This window comes from Perognathus longimembris, chromosome 2 (genome assembly GCF_023159225.1).
Source record: "Perognathus longimembris pacificus isolate PPM17 chromosome 2, ASM2315922v1, whole genome shotgun sequence".
NCBI lineage: Eukaryota > Metazoa > Chordata > Mammalia > Rodentia > Heteromyidae > Perognathus > Perognathus longimembris.
This window is the reverse complement of record NC_063162.1, coordinates 29,905,988-29,921,739: the sequence shown is the minus strand read 5'-3', so window position 1 is coordinate 29,921,739 and position 15,752 is coordinate 29,905,988. Positions and strand designations below refer to the sequence as shown.

At 41.7% G+C, this 15,752-nt stretch overlaps 1 protein-coding gene across 3 annotated transcripts in view; it reads right to left on the bottom strand.

Annotated features, from left to right (window-relative positions):
• Window positions 1-3,602, bottom strand: part of Htr7 (5-hydroxytryptamine receptor 7) — a 78,614-nt gene extending 75,012 nt beyond the window's left edge. For all 3 annotated transcript variants that reach the window (XR_007209896.1, XM_048338727.1, XM_048338726.1), the window contains exon 1: window positions 2,942-3,602. Coding sequence is in view for 2 of the 3 variants with exons in the window: in XM_048338727.1 (XP_048194684.1) it covers window positions 2,942-3,504 (563 nt within the window). In the remaining variant the exon portion in view is untranslated. The remainder of the gene's footprint in view (window positions 1-2,941) is intronic.
• Between the last annotated feature and the right edge of the window lie 12,150 nt (window positions 3,603-15,752).

Genomic DNA, 15,752 nt, shown 5'->3' with positions numbered 1-15,752 from the left:
CTTAGTTTTTAACCAGAAGGAAATAGGTAGTTCCATGGTGAAGGTAAGGGAGCTCCCAGTCTGTGACTACTACATTTCCAACCAACTCAATCTTTCTCTGAAAGTTAGGTGGGGGAAGAACAGGAAATTTGAAACCTACGAAAAACAATATGGCTGGGAATGATTAAGAAAAAGCAGAGGTTTCATTCTGGCCATATTAAACACCCAATAGACACTCCAAATTCTTGCAATGTAGTAGTATGAGCTTAAGAGAAGAAATAGTATTTTTCTCATCTTTGCTCTGGACAAAATACGATGTAACTTACATTTGATACTGAAGAGGGAATGGCTAAGGAAATGAATGAAGATTAATTCTTTGTGTGCTGGTCCTGGGTTTTCAACTCAAGGCCTAGGCACTGTCTCTGAGCTTTTTTGCTCAATGCTAGTGTTCTACCACTTGAGTCCCAGCTCTACTTCTAGTTTTTGTTGGTTAACTGAAGATAAGAGTCTCCTGGACTTTCCTGCCCAGGCTGGCTTTGAACTACAATCCTCAGGTCTCAGGGCAGCTGGCAGCTAGAATTATAGACATAAATGACCAGTGCCTAGCTGATGATTAAATGTTTTCCATATATTCATAGCACAGTTATATCATCTGGCATGTTGTACATTAGTGCTGAAGAAAGCACTACTTTCACAACTATTCACCTCGGATACATCTTTTTTCTCACTTTTACTTGTATGTGCTCTTAGAAGAAAATCAACACGTCTTCCAATTTAATCAATTCTTCATTTTATCTAAAGAAATGATATGCTGATCTTCTAAAATTATTTTTAGGCAGAACTCATTAATGGGGCAATTTTCATAAGGGAAGAACAAGCAGGATATATATGTCTATCTCAGCATGATTTGTGATGGTCAGAGTATACAGTCAATGAAGAAATTAGAACGTCTTGCCAAGAAGAATTAACCTCTGTCCTATATTCAGGACATCCCTGATAGTGCTAAATCACACATGCCCACTGAGTGAAGGATGCTTTTAGCTCAAGTACAGGAACCACAGCGTGACCTCAGCCCAACCTGAATGTGGCCAGAGGAACAGTAGCTCTGTCTGCCTGAGGAGACGAGTTAATCCTATGTGCTATTTATTTATCACTTACCAATTATGAAATGCAAAAGCAAAAAGGTTACACATGCATTACTTGCATCACAGATTGTTATTTTTTTACACTAATTCTCATCTACAAGGACTCCATTCATGGAAGTAGCACCGTTTTGGTTGGTTGAGCAGTCAGATTTCTGTGCTCATGGTTCATGTATATACTTATTATGTATACTGAGTGCGTTCTCCTAATTCCTGTTGCCAAAGCCAGACTGTAAATGCATATGTTTTTGTCATTCTTAACTACAGTAATTCAGAACCTCAGCTGCCAAGTTGGGTGCCAATATTTCACATACGCACTTCAAGCTCTGCTCTTAAAATAATTTCTTGCTTGCTGTCAGAAGCTCCAGTCATGACGTATAAAATGGCAGGATCATTTTAAAAAAAAAAAACTGGAAATCACTAAATGCAAGGAGAATGTATTCTGTTTTTCTGAAAATATGCCCTCTCCTATCATTCCCTTTATTTCCTAATTATAAACCTTGGTCAAGCAACTGAAATAGCAGAATATTTCAAATATCAACAAACCATAAAGAGCAATATTTTCAGAGAGCTTCATGCTGGACCATCCTTTGAGACACTCTCATTTTATGTGTGGAGGCATCAATTATTTCTCCCATGTTGAAAGGTCTACACATTTAAAGGTCCCATGGGGCCACAAAGAAAATAAGCAACTATTTCTCTGTATCATTAAACACAACAGGATACTTAGTCCTGGGCTGGTTTTCAGACAGCAGCATTCTGAGTGCAAATATTAAGGTTTAAATATTTCAAGTGACACAGAACTGGGCTGCCACCTAAGAGCATTGAGAGACCATACTTCCAGTTGTCAACGTACATATTATTTTCCAGGCCCCCCCCCCAAAAAAAATCAGCTCCATTAAAAAAAAAATCTCACAATCTTACAGTCAAAAAAAATAAAATAAAATAAAAAACCTGGTGCGGAGTGGGTCTCCTAGTACAATAAAACACCCCCAAAGCAGAATCCCCAAACTCATCCCTGGCAGATGACCAGCCTCTATTTCAATTGCTCCCCGGGAGCCCTCCAGAGCAGGTTCCCAGGGCATATGACGGAAGAGTGAACCTCTCACACAAGGAGTAAGGCTCCAGTCAGTAAACTCTCTGGAAACCGACAGCTTTGCCCAACACCGAAAGCAGACTTCCACAAGGAGATTCAGAATTAGCAATCATAACAAGACATGAAGACGTCCCCCAGCCTCCGCCCCCTCCCTCCCCACCCCACCCCCATCCCCAGTTCTGGGATTCATCAAAAAAAAAAAAAAAAGCCAAAACCTTTCTTTCGTTGGCCTAGAGAATCGTGCTCCTACAATCCAAGATCGAGGCAGCTTTATTCGGACAGATTTCTCAAAGCCAGGAATGACTCTATACCTCCCAACAATGGTTTGTTTGCCCAGCCCAGAAAGAGCATCAAAGCTGGTCCTTTGGAAAAGCAGGCAGAGGGCCCCCCTGGTGGAATTATTACTCGTGCTTTAAATACTCAAACTTTGGTCTGAAAGCCATCACGACAGTAATCGGGAACATTTCAGGATGTTCTCAGAGAAATGGATACAGGCTCTGTCACTGAAGTTGTTTGGTGTTCCGGTTGATGCGTGTGGGGTGGTATCTGAAGCTCTGCCCTCCATCCCTGCCTTGAAATCTGGCTTGATCCTCTCGAGTTTATAAAAAAAAAAAGAAAGAAAGAAAAAGAAAAAAGAAAAGAAAAGCTAGGTCTCAGGCTGAACGAACAGCCCCGTCCCCACACAGCCGGGTGCCCCTGGACGGGGCGTCCCGGGGCCCCTTACCTGTCTATGCTGATCACGCACAGGGTCATGATCGAGGCCGTGCAGCACATGACATCCATGGCGATGAAGACGTTGCAGAAGAAGTGTCCGAAGATCCACTTGCCCCCAATGAGGTCAGTGACGCTGACGAAGGGCATGACCGCCACGGCCACGGAGAGGTCGGCCAGCGCCAGGGACACGATCAGGTAGTTGGAGGGCTGGCGGAGCTTCTTGACAAAGCACACGGAGATCACCACCAGGCAGTTGCCCGCGATCGTCAGCAGCGTGATGAGCGTCAGGATGGAGCCGATCACAACTTTCTCGGCTCTGCCGTAGTTGATCTGCTCCCCGCAACCCGAGACATTGTCCGGCGGCGCGTCCCAGGTGGGCGCGGGGCTGGCGGTCGCCTCCCGGAAGCCGCTCAGCAGGTGCGGCGTCCAGGAGCTCGCCACGGGGTCCGCGCCCCCGTCGTCGTCGGGGCTCAGGTCCGGGAACCCGCGCCCCACCTCTGGCAGGATGAAAGAACGCAGGTGGCCATAGAGGTCCGGGCGGCCGCTGCTGTTAACGTCCATCATCATCATCATCGAGCCGCTGTGCGCCGCTGCCCATGGAGCCGGCGCCCCCGCCACGCGCTCCGGCTGCGGGGCCCCCGGGCTTCACCTCGCCGGTTCCGCTCCGCCTGGCCCAGCCATGGGGGTGTTGAGGTGGAGATGGGGGGACGAGGGGGGACGCACGCCGGCCGCTGGGGGGCGCCCGGCTCGGCCTCGCGGCCCCGCACGTCCCAGGCCCCCCAGTCGTTGCGGGTACCGCGGAGGGAGTGGGGGGCTGCGGCCACTCGCGCGCAGGGGTGCCGGGGCCAGGGTAGGCGGGGAGGGGGGAGGGACGGGACTTCCCTGCAGGAGGTTCCGCTGCGCCCGACGGTCGCCTCGGCAGACGCGCGGGATGGCCAGCCGGGCTCCGCGCCCCGCACCGCAGCCCGCGGCCCCGCGGCCCGCAGCAGCGCGCGACTCCGGCGGCCGAGTGCGCCGGGCAGCGGCGGCAGAACTTGCGGAGTGCGCCCCGCCCCTCGCGCCCGCCGCCGCCGCCGCTCCCCTGCGGCAGCCGCGCCGCGTTCCCGCCGCCGCCGACACCGACACCGCCGCCCGCGCCCCACGCGCGCCCGCACGGGCTTCCCCGGCCGCGCAGGACCTCCCCACCGTGCGGGCCGGGATCCCCGGACGCCTTAGCCGACCCGCAGGAGGGTCAGCCGCCTTCGACACAGCCCGACCTCCTCACGGTCGCCAACCACAACCTGATGGGGGTTTTTTAATTTTTCTTATTTTTGGTTTTACGGGGAGTGGGGAGGAGGGTGGGCAGGGGCGGGGGGGGGCGGGGGCGTCGAACCGGAGTTTTTTTAGAGGAATTTTTTTCCACCCTTTAATTTAGAGAAAACGTTTCCGAGCACCACAGCCAGCAATAAATAGATACTTCCGTTTCCCATTCTGACCACTTCTGGGGGAAAGCGAGGAAGGAAGGGGAGAAGCGAGCCAAGTGGGGTGGGAGCCTGGCTGAGACCAGAGCGAAGAAGAATAGAAGCGAAGGGGAGCGACGTCTCCCGGGAGGACCTGCGGCTCAGGGCTCCGGCTTCCCGGGGACTTGCACTCTGCCTCGCGCGCCTCCCAGGCCGCTAGACACAGGCCTGCCGGCTCGGAAAGCGCATCCCGGCGGCCTTTGTATTCAGACTTCAAAGCCCACTAGATGGAAACGCAGGTTCAGTTCCCACTGACGCTCTGGAAACCTTGCACATCAGTAAAGTTCTAACGGATTGTAAATACGAAGAAAAAGAGGGGGGAAACTCAAAAATGTATCGATCTGAGTGCTAAGTACTTGGACTCCTCAAGGTGGGTGGGAGCCAGAAAAGCAAAACCGATGCTATTGCAACTGATAGGCAATAATTACACTTCAAACCTAGGCTTAATCTAATTATGTGCCTATATTCTTCACTTTATACATTCAAAAACAAAATTAAGAGGCAGGAAAAAAATCCTCTAAATAATCGGCCAATGTTCACAGCTCCTTCAAGAAGTTGAACATCTGAGCCTCCCCTCCCCCACCCCAAGCAGCATTGAGTCAGAGGAAGAATCAGGGTAATGGCCAGGCTACAAAGTGTATTATTTAAGGAAGTGGAAAAGGAACTTCTCCAACTTGATTTACGCTCATATTTAATCTCGAAGAAAAGAAAAATAATTTGTATCTGGTTCATCCCTCTGTTGTTGCCAGTCCTGGGGCTTGAACTCAGGGCCTGAGCACTATCCCTGGCTTCTTTTGCTCAAGGCTAGCACTCCACCACTTGAGCCACAGCGCCACTTCCGGCTTTTTCTGTTTATGTGGTGCTGAGGAGTCGAACCCAGGGCTTCATGCATGCAAGGCAAACACTCTACCCCTATGCTACATTCCCAGCCCCTGGTTCATCCCTCTGTATAGAAGAAGAAATTGAGTTTGGAAGAAGTTTAAATTGGTTCAAGACCATATGATGACCTTGGAATGTCGTGATTTTTAGTGTCGAGATTTAGAATGGTCTTCCTTCACCTTAAAAGTTCCTTAAAGTACATTTCCAACATACGTCTGACTTTTAACATTTTATTTCACTTTGATTTCTCATATTTTTTGTTTGTTTCCTTGAGTGCCCTAGTAAGTTTGGGATTACATATTCTTTCTTGGCTTTTTCAAGTACTATCTACCATAATGGACTATGGAAACATTCAGAAATTAATAGTTTTTTATTTGAATCTATAATCATTATGATTTTTCTACCTGCCTTCTTACCAATACTTTATAACCATTTCTGATTCTTCCTTTGTGTTGCTTTAGTCCATTGGGGCTTCCATAACAAAACTATTGGGTAGCTTTAAAATTAAAGCCCCAGCAGATTTTATATCTGGCAAGGTCTCATTGCCTGATTCAGAGACAGCCACCTGGCTGTGTCTCACATGACAGAGCAGGTGAGAACACACTGGAGACTCTAAGAAGGGCCTAAACGCATTCAAGGAGGATCTACCTCCCTCCCCCATGATCTAATCACTTCCTAAATACCACCATGATGGGCAATAGGGTTTCTACATATGAATCTGGGAAGGAAGGGGGAAAACAATTCAGTCCATAATTTTTTTTCAATTTCATAACATATAAATGCCCCAAATCATTAAGTGTATTTTCAAAATTATTTTTCCATACCACACAGTCCAAACTCCCCTTTTTAACAGAACAGTCACCTCTATTACAGTATCCCCAGCGATGGCTGAGTGTATTTAAGAGTTGCTAGATTTTTTAATTTATAAGCTGTCAGAATGCATAAACACTGTTATTGAAAGAAAAATCTCGGCTCCTGCAGCATTACCTTGCTATGTTGACTCTAAATACCATCTATCATTGTATTATCCTGAAACCCTTGCCAGAACTCTCTGGAATTCTTTCAGTTTCTCTCTAGTCTTTACTAACAAATAATGGTATTCTAATAAAAAAAATGTTAAAAAATCTTTCTTCCAAAGTAGAGCGAAAGAGTTCACTTCATAAAATATTCACAAAAAATATAGAAGTAAAAAATATATAGAAGTATTTATCAAAATAGTCTGTTTATTTTTGCCTCGTGTTTTAAATTTTTACATCAAGGTGTTGCTTTCTTTTTCCTCCCCCTACCTCTGTGCTCTGCAAGTTACACAAGCGATCTGAAGTGAAGTGTTGACATTAAATCGAATCGTGTCTCTAGCTTTTAATCCCTTTTTATTTCTTTAGTTTTTGTTGTTGTTGTTAAATCTGCCTTAAAAAGTACCAATCCTCATCTAGACTCTCATTGCCTATAACATTCTCATAAAACTGTCAGTCAGAGCACCTGAGAATACAGCTTTCTGATATTGCAACCGACAATCTCCCGCTCTCAAAACTGCTCTGGGGGCGTGAAGAAGAATAACAGAGTCCTACAACATGAATTATCATCTTTTGTTTGTTTGTTTCTTTTTCGGTGCTAGGGATCAAACCCAAGACATTGCAATTGCTAGGCAAGCGCTTTGTCACTGAGCTACATCCCAGCCCATTTTCCCTCCAGGTATTTTTCTAGCTCAACCATATGCATATGCTGCATCATATCTATGTAAACCCACACATGCCATCCATAGGACATAAGCTTAGGATAGTTTATTGTCCCATAAGCAAGCACAGTGACAATCTAGGTTTACTTAAGTACCATAGGTAAAATAAAGCATGCTGATGTTAGGCCTGCAAGAGTTCCAATCACTTCCCATACCCAATGCAACAGACCATACAGATTCTGGGGCATTTAGGACTTGGGTTTTTTTTTTTTTAATTAAGAATATGAAACCTGTACTAAGACTATTGTGCATAAATTTACAAACTTCCCCCAAGCTAGTTTATAGAGCAGTAGTATAGACAGGATTCACATCCCAGAGACAAGGACATAGATCTGACAGCAGAGGCTTTTTGAGGCTTACTTGGGATAAAAGCAGTCTGGGACACAAAAATGTCCTCTTCTCTTTGACAGTCCCTATAACCATAGTTAGTCTCATTATTTTACTAGGCTCTTAGAACATTTCTTTCTTATTTAATGTAGTACGTGTTGCTGTGTTATGCTTTAGTTTTTTTTGTTTTGTTTTGTTTTTTGCCAATCCTGGGGCTTGAATTCAGGGCCTGAGCACTGTCACTGGCTTCATTTTGCTCAAGGCTAGTACTCTACCACTTGAGCCACAACGCCACTTTTGGCTTTTTCTATATATGTAGTGCTGAGGAATCAAACTCAGAGCTTCATGTATATGAGGCAAGCACTCTCCCATTAGGCCATATTCCCAACTGATTGTTGTTGTTTGTTACAGGACAGTCTTCTACATTAGACAGTGAACTTTTAAATAAGTGGGATGTTATCTCACTCTTGCCCACATACTAAGTATTCAATAAGCATATTTCAAGTGAATTGAGTGTAGAATAATATCTAAAACTAGAAATCATTCATGCTTTAAAATAACGCCTTTGCCTATCCTATGTTAATTAGATATATGAATATTATGATGCTGCTTTCATTTCTTTTCATTAGCCCTTAACTTACGACCTAGGCACTGTCCCTTAGTGTTTTCTGTGGCTAGTAGTCTACCACTTGTGCCGCAGCTCCACTTCTGGATTTTGGTGGTTAATTGGTGATAAGAGTCTCATGGACTTTCCTGCCTAGGCTGGCTTTGTACAGCAATCCTCAAATCTCAGCCTCCTGTGCAGCTAGGATCACAGGCGTGAGCCACCTGCGCCGGATCCAGGGTGGCTTTTTAAGAAAGTACTTTTTTTTCTTGTTTCTTTCCATTTAGAAATTTTTCGTTCTCCTTACAAAGTAAGTGTAACCTTTATATTTTTCTCTTACAAAGATGAACAGAAAAACATTAGAAAACAGATACATCCAAGAGCATTTATCTGTGTTATTAATCACTTTTTCCGCTTCACTCTGTTTTGAATATATACGTGATGCATGCACACCCTCTAGTGGAGAAACCATTCAGCAACAGATTTCACAGAGAATTTGCATGACAAGCCCAGGAACACAGGGGCAAATTGAACATTGTCACCTTCCATAGTCTCTCTCAACCTGAGACTTCTAATGAAATGAGAAATTAAGTTCCTCAATTTAAAGAGGGAATAAAAAGTTCTAGGAAATTATGGCTCATGTGATAGAGTACCTGCCATGCAAGTTTGAAATGTTGAGTTCAAATTCTGATATATTAAAAAAAAAAAAAGATAAAATTGGTTTCAATGTTGACTCATTGAGTCAACCTTAATCAGCGTGCAAAATGCAGACTAGGTATTATGAGTTCTTCATTGTAAAGGACACAATTTGACATCCTATTGGGTATCTAGGTGGAGATATCAACTAGGTAGGCACAAATTCAAGAGAGGAAATCTCGAGAAAAGGAGTAAAAGAAAAAAAGAAATGAGGCCTGAGAATTTAATTGGGGTTGATCATACATCCTGAGGTCAGGAAGAAGAAAGGAAAGCAATGGAGACTGAGGCAAAGCCAATGCATGAGGGGAACTAAAAGAAACTAAATGGGCCTAAACTCCAGGGAAGAGCATAAGGCACAGAGTCAAGTAGGCAAGAACTAATTCAGCAGAGTGGTCAGGATACAAGCAACTGGAATGAAATCAGGAGATGAGAAGAAAATGACCACCTGCTGGATAAACAATGCTTCCAGTACCTTTCCTTAGGAGTCGAGGCAGAAGCAGAAAGGATGTATGGTAAAGGTAACCAAAAAAGAAAAAAGAAAGGCTAGGAGACATCACTGAAAAATATAGGTACATCATTTTGTTGCTGCTATTGCTGTTGTTGTTTGTATGTTTGCAATTCAAGACAAGTCCTCACTATTTGGAACTGGCTGTGTATACCAGGATGAAACAAGGTTATCCTGAAAGTTATTCTGGTCCCAAATGTCAGTAGTGCTAAACTTGAAGTTGGAAATGCACATCATAAAAAATAGAATGTTTAGGTGATTTTTTAAAAGAATTCACTACTTCTTTGAATTAGACTGGAAAAGGAAAAAATGATGTTTTATCCTGAATCACAATGGAGTGCAGTTGTTTGTTTGATTTTGTTGTTAATCATTAGCATTATTAGTTACCCTTATTATTTTGAATAACTATGTGCAGTACAAAATTCTGCCTTGAATCCTGCAACTAGAGGTAATATTTAATTTGATTCAGGGCATAACCAAAGAATTGTGCAAAAATATGCTTTTTAAAATAGACTTTCGCATAATGGTTTTATATTAAAGATAATAATTCTCAACATATAAGAACGCAAACTCATTTTGTGTGTATATGCCTATTCTAGGGCTTAAGCTCAGGGCCTTGGTACTGTCTCTGAATGGTGGTCTACCACTTGTGCTTTGAGGTAGATAACTGGAACTAAGAGTCTCATGGACTTTCCTGCCCAGGCTGGTTTTGAACAATGATCCTCAGACTTCTGCGTAGCTTGGATCATAGGTGTGAGCCATGCACATCCAGCCCAAACTATTTTTAAATAAAACATTTTGTAAAGTTCTCTTATTTTGGATCAAATTCGCAAATAATATAACTTATCCTTTTAATTTAAAGTGAGCCCAATTCTCCAACTGTACAATATGCAGAAATAAGAATGATAAATCAGAATGAATTTTAAGTATGTGCATACTTGAACATCATTGTATCAAAAACACATGTTGTTGCCTGTATTTGATTCTAATAAACATGCACAGCTTTAAGATAAGTAAATATTATCAGTATTGTTCATTTGTATACAATATTTTGAAGGATCGAGTAGATAGATGTGCATGTATATACACATGTATATATACATTACTTGTGTATTTTACACATCTGCTAACAAACTAATATTAGATTATTCTATTAGGTAATATATATTAATAGTGATATATATGTGTATGTATAGGACACACACATGCATATACACATCCATATATCTATCACCATGAACATTACTACTTCAGATGTGACAATACATAGGTGTGTTGCATTGCCAGCCCAAATAACATTTTGCCAAATTTTGCTCTGTTTCTGAAATGACCAACAACTTTTATAGTTCTTTTATAATTCTAACCAATTATTAGAGTTCCAAGCAAAGCAAAGGGTTTCCCCTCTATATAATAACATTACTGGAAAATTCTGTGCTTACTACAATGGAAAAATGCCACAATGCATTTATATAGAAAATACAAAGTTATGTTCTAGATTCTGATGATAACGGTAGGTGAATGTCTAGCAGAACATTCAAATACAGGATGATGGACAAGTATTCCTTGTGTGACACTTTCCAAATGGCAAGAGATGGATGCGTGCATGTCTGACCATTTCCTCTCAAAACCAATTCACCACGCTTCTCAGTTACTACGACAACAAGAAATGTAACACACTCACTGTGGCAAGGAAAAATATGGCTACACAAATCTTCAACTGCCTCTCCTGCTAAGTCTATGGGAAGAAAGAACAGAAACTATTAATGCTCTTGTAGGACACTGATTCAAGCGGAGTTCAACAAACATTTTCCATCAAGTATATATTTACATGGCATATAAAATGATTATACATAAGCTGGTGCAATAGAAAATATTTTAGGCTTTTCAACCCACAATGAAAAATGGAGGACCTTGTTTTTGGTGTTTAAATGATGAGACAGAAAACACTGGTACAAATTTTTAATAAAATTCAAAATATAATGACAAGTGTAATTTTTTGTAATATAGGTCTATTCCTAAGAAGAATGGAATTCTCTCCAAAGGGATAACATTTTGTTTAATTGGTGTTCTGCCATCAAAATAAATGAAATGTTCATTTCTTAATTTCTATCATAAGATTTTATGTATTTCATCTTTGAAAAACTCTTATCACACCAAAAGGTCCTGCCAAATGCTGATCCCAACCCACAAGAAAACTAGTTTTATTGACCTAAAATTTATACAACACAGTGTTAACTATTTCAGAGTATGAAAATCAATGGCTTCTTCATATACTCATCACCAAACTGTGCATCACCAGCAGGTAAATCCAACACTGACCATTTTCAATACACTAAAGAAACACCAGTACCCGTGAAGCAGTCACAAGCTATTTCCTTCTCCCTGGCCCCAGGAAACCACTAATTTGTTCTTACCTCTGTGAATTTGCTGATTCTGGACATTTTGTATAAGTGGAATGATTTCATATGAGGCCCTTATTTCTTTCACGTGACAAAACATTTTCAAGAATTTTCCATCTTGAAGCATGTAATCGTACAAAATAATTCCCAATGTACAGCTACCCCATGTTAATCATCAGTGGGTGAGCATTTGGATTGTTTCCACATTTTGACTACTATTTATGCTGCTATGAAAATTCTTGTGGAATTTTCCCCCCTGTGGTAGTAGTACCTGAACAGCAATGTAGGCTGGGCTTGTCAAGCTGAGAAAACACCCATGGGGCCAGCGGAAGTGAAATGTGCCACACTTCTGGTTCATACCCACATTCCATTTGTTTTTCCTCATGAAGGGTGCCATCAACAAGTAATAAATCAAAAAAAATTTCAGAAACAAGTGTTAATTCCCACATCCACATTACACATCGCAGCTGACACACAAAGGCTCTCAGTCATTGTCTGATGTGTAAAATACTGTGTGATCAGCTGGGTATTTCCCTACCCTTTATTTTGTGAAAACATGCCTAACACACACGCACGCTAAAAGTTAAGGCAAAAGGAGGATGAAGTGTGTTTAATTAAGAAAATGAAAATGTTAAATTTGTTGAATGGCACTGCATCTCTTTAGCAGAAGTTAGGTGATGGTATCGGAAAAACGAATTAAGCATTGGCACAACATTACTGAACTCTATGCATCCTGAGCATGGGTGGTTTTTCCTCAATAACATTTCCTTGAAACCAGGTATCTGCAGACACCAAGGGTCTACTGTTCTATCTGATTTACACAATTTTTTGTCAACCATTTTAAAACATAAAGGTGGACCATTCACTGGTGACTCACACCTGTAATCCTAGGAGGCTGAGATCTGAGGACTGCAGTTCAAAACTAGCTCAGGCAGGAAAGTCAATGAGACTCTTATCATCAGTGGACTACCAAAAAGCTAGAAATGGAGCAGTGGCTCAAAATGGTAGTGGTCATGGACAGCATCCAGGCCATGAGTTCAAGCTCCAGGTAGGACTAAATAAATAAATATGTAAGAATGATTACAGGCATGTAAACTATAGAGAAACAGGTGTCGACGTGGATATGGCCCCAAGCCACAGCTTGCTAGCCTTAAATTTAGGCTAACTATATTAAAGATAACTGCCAAATTCCAGTGGTCCAATATTATTACTTTTATGCCCTGCAGTTAAAAACTTCCCTTTATATTAGTAAATGAAAAAGTTAAAATAAGCAATATGGTCATGAAGTGTAAAGGTTTAAATAAGAAGTATTTGGGACCAGAATCTGCAATTGCATAGTAAATGAAAAAGCAAAAAATAAGCAATATGATCATGAAGTGTAAAGGTTTAAATAAGAAGCATTTGGGGACCATAATCTTCTATTGCATAATTTGGTAGTATCATATGAAATCCATTCATAATTTCCATACCTGGAATCCAATTGCAGTACAGAAAATAAATGAGATTATTTCTAGCCAAATGAGTTTTCCAAAGATACAACTTTGCTATTTATGAGCAAATCAGTTTATATGCTTTTCTTATGAAAGAAAGACTATTCTGAGGGACTTAGAATGTGGCTTAGCAGTAGAGTGTTTGCCTAGCATGCATGAAGCCCTGGGTTTGATTCCTCAGCACCACATAAACAGAAAAGGCCAGAAGTGGCACTGTGGCTCAAGTGGTAGAGTGCTAGCTTTGAGCAAAAGGAAGCCAAGGACAGTGCTCAAGCCCTGAGTGCAAGCCCCAGGACTGGGGGAAAAAAAAGAGTATTCTGAATAGTTAAATGGGGTTCTATGTCATCAACTAAAGAAGCAAATCTTTCACTTCACTGACAGCTGAGATAGGTATTTCGTTGTTGATGACATTTGTGAGTGAATCTCGTTCTACTCAGAATTCCTCAGAATTCACTACAGATGTACAAAGCATGAATCATATGGGAGCATTGTCAAGACCCTAGCCCGTGTGTGTGTGTGTGTGTGTGTGTGTGTGTGTGTGTGTGTTTAAGCTCAAGGTGGTTTCTGATTAATAGTAAAATAAATTGGCCTAAATTCTGTCTCTCAATAAAATCCTGTCACTTTGTGCTTATGTTTTTTAAGTCTGATGTGCACACTGACCCTTGTAGAAATCCCATCTGTAGTCATGGTTACCAATGCTGAGGAGGCTACTTTTAAATTCTCAAAACTCTTCTCTCTACACCAAAATAAGCAATTTCTAATCTTGTGCTTTTTAATTTTTTTGAAACACCATTTCCCAAAGATTGCTATTTGTGTCAACATTCTCAAACAACACAAATAGCTTTTAGGTATCTATTCACTTATTAACTGTAATGAAAAAATGGCAGAAATAAATTAGTCTTTCATGTCACTGGATCTGCAAATTCTAAATCATACTACAACATGCTGAGTGATAGAATTTATAAGTGTTACATTTATAAGTGCTACTTTCTGCTTAGGCACTGCGTTTTCATTATCTTTTCAATAAGTAATGTTTGTAAACTTGACTACGATATTAAGTTTTGTTGTGTGAGCAACTTTTTTTGTTTATTAGCATGCAACAGCATCAATGTGATGGCTAATTTTGTCAACTTGACATGCCCATGAAGTGGAGCAAATATTTGCTCAAACGTTTTTCTAGCTGATTGAATGCATTTCAGGATGAGAGAAACATTCTAATAAATAGACTGAACAAAACAGACTATTCTCCATAAGGTGGGTGGACTTTTTTCAGTCACTTGAGGATGGATGGAATGGAAAAAGCAGAGAAGCTCTCAAGTCAGTCCTGTATTTATGTTGTGTGATCCGCTCTTTCCTCATCCTTAAGATTGTGAAAATTTGTCTCCCAAAAAGAAAATAATGCTCAAAAAGCAAGATAAAAGTTAATGTGGTAAGTATCCAGGGGTTCATTCGAGTTATCCTAGCTACTCAGAATGCTGAGATCTGAGAATCACAGTTCAATAAAGCCTTGGCAGGAAAGGTGTGGCTCAAGTAAAAATGCTAAGGGACAGTGCCCAGGCCCTAACTTCAAGCTCCAGTAGCGCCTCTCTCTCTCTCTCTCTCTCTCTCTCTCTCTCTCTCTCTCTCTCTCTCTCTGTCTCTCTCTCTCTCTCATACACACTCACACACACATATTATTGTGTTTAACTTAAGTAGTACAGTGAAAAGGCTGCAGGTCTTTAGCAGAAGTCAGGTAGTGGTATGAGGAAAATGAATCAAGCATCCACAGTAGATCTTGAATCCTATGCATCTTGAGCATTCCCAGTTTTATCTCAACTGTGATCTCCTTTGAACCAAATAGCAAGGATCTGCTGTACAGAAATTTAAAACCTGTAGGAAGATTTCCAGCACATTGGCATTGTTTTGACATACAATCTCTGATAAGTGGATTTTTTTTCTTGTTACTTTTTTAAAGATGCATTTGTTTTCTTCCCATATGATGACAAAGTATTGTTGAGTCACATGGGGGCTGGGGTTTCTTATTGGGTAATGGTAGGGGACATGTCAGCTAAAAACTGCTAGAAGTGGGAAAGCTTAACAGGCCGTTTGAAAAACACTGGAGTGCTTCCTCAATTATACAGTGATCCTACAATTTTATGTTATGGCATAATTGATCCTACAATTTTATGTTTTCGCATAATTCAACAGTTCATTTATATAATGTTCAAAAAATGGAAGCATCAAATGGGTGGAATGTACACCACTTGTATATTTCTCAGAAGACCAAAAACATTTCAACATTGCTCTTCCCTTGTCAAATCCCTTGCCTTAAACCAGGTGTGAGCTAGCCGCCCATAGAGAGCCCTGCTACCTTGTGGTTGAAGATGTTAACTACACCCCATCTTAATAGGGAAGGACCCAGGAGGAGAGCAAGTGGCTGCAGCAGTTTGCCAGTTCCTACTGTGGAAAGAAAAGAGGGAGAACAGAGAAGAGGAGAGGGGAGGGGAAGAACTGGGAGGGGAGTAGGAGGAAAAAAAAGAGAAAGAGAAGGAAAGGGGGGGGGGGGCGGAGAGAATCACAGAAATGGTGTAACAAAGGGCAAACCAATGCAACTAGACACTATGTTGGAAGTGAACTTTACAACTTGTGGTGGGGGGCCGGGGAGGGGAGGGAGGGAAAGCGGGAGAAAATGAGAAAAGAGGTGACAC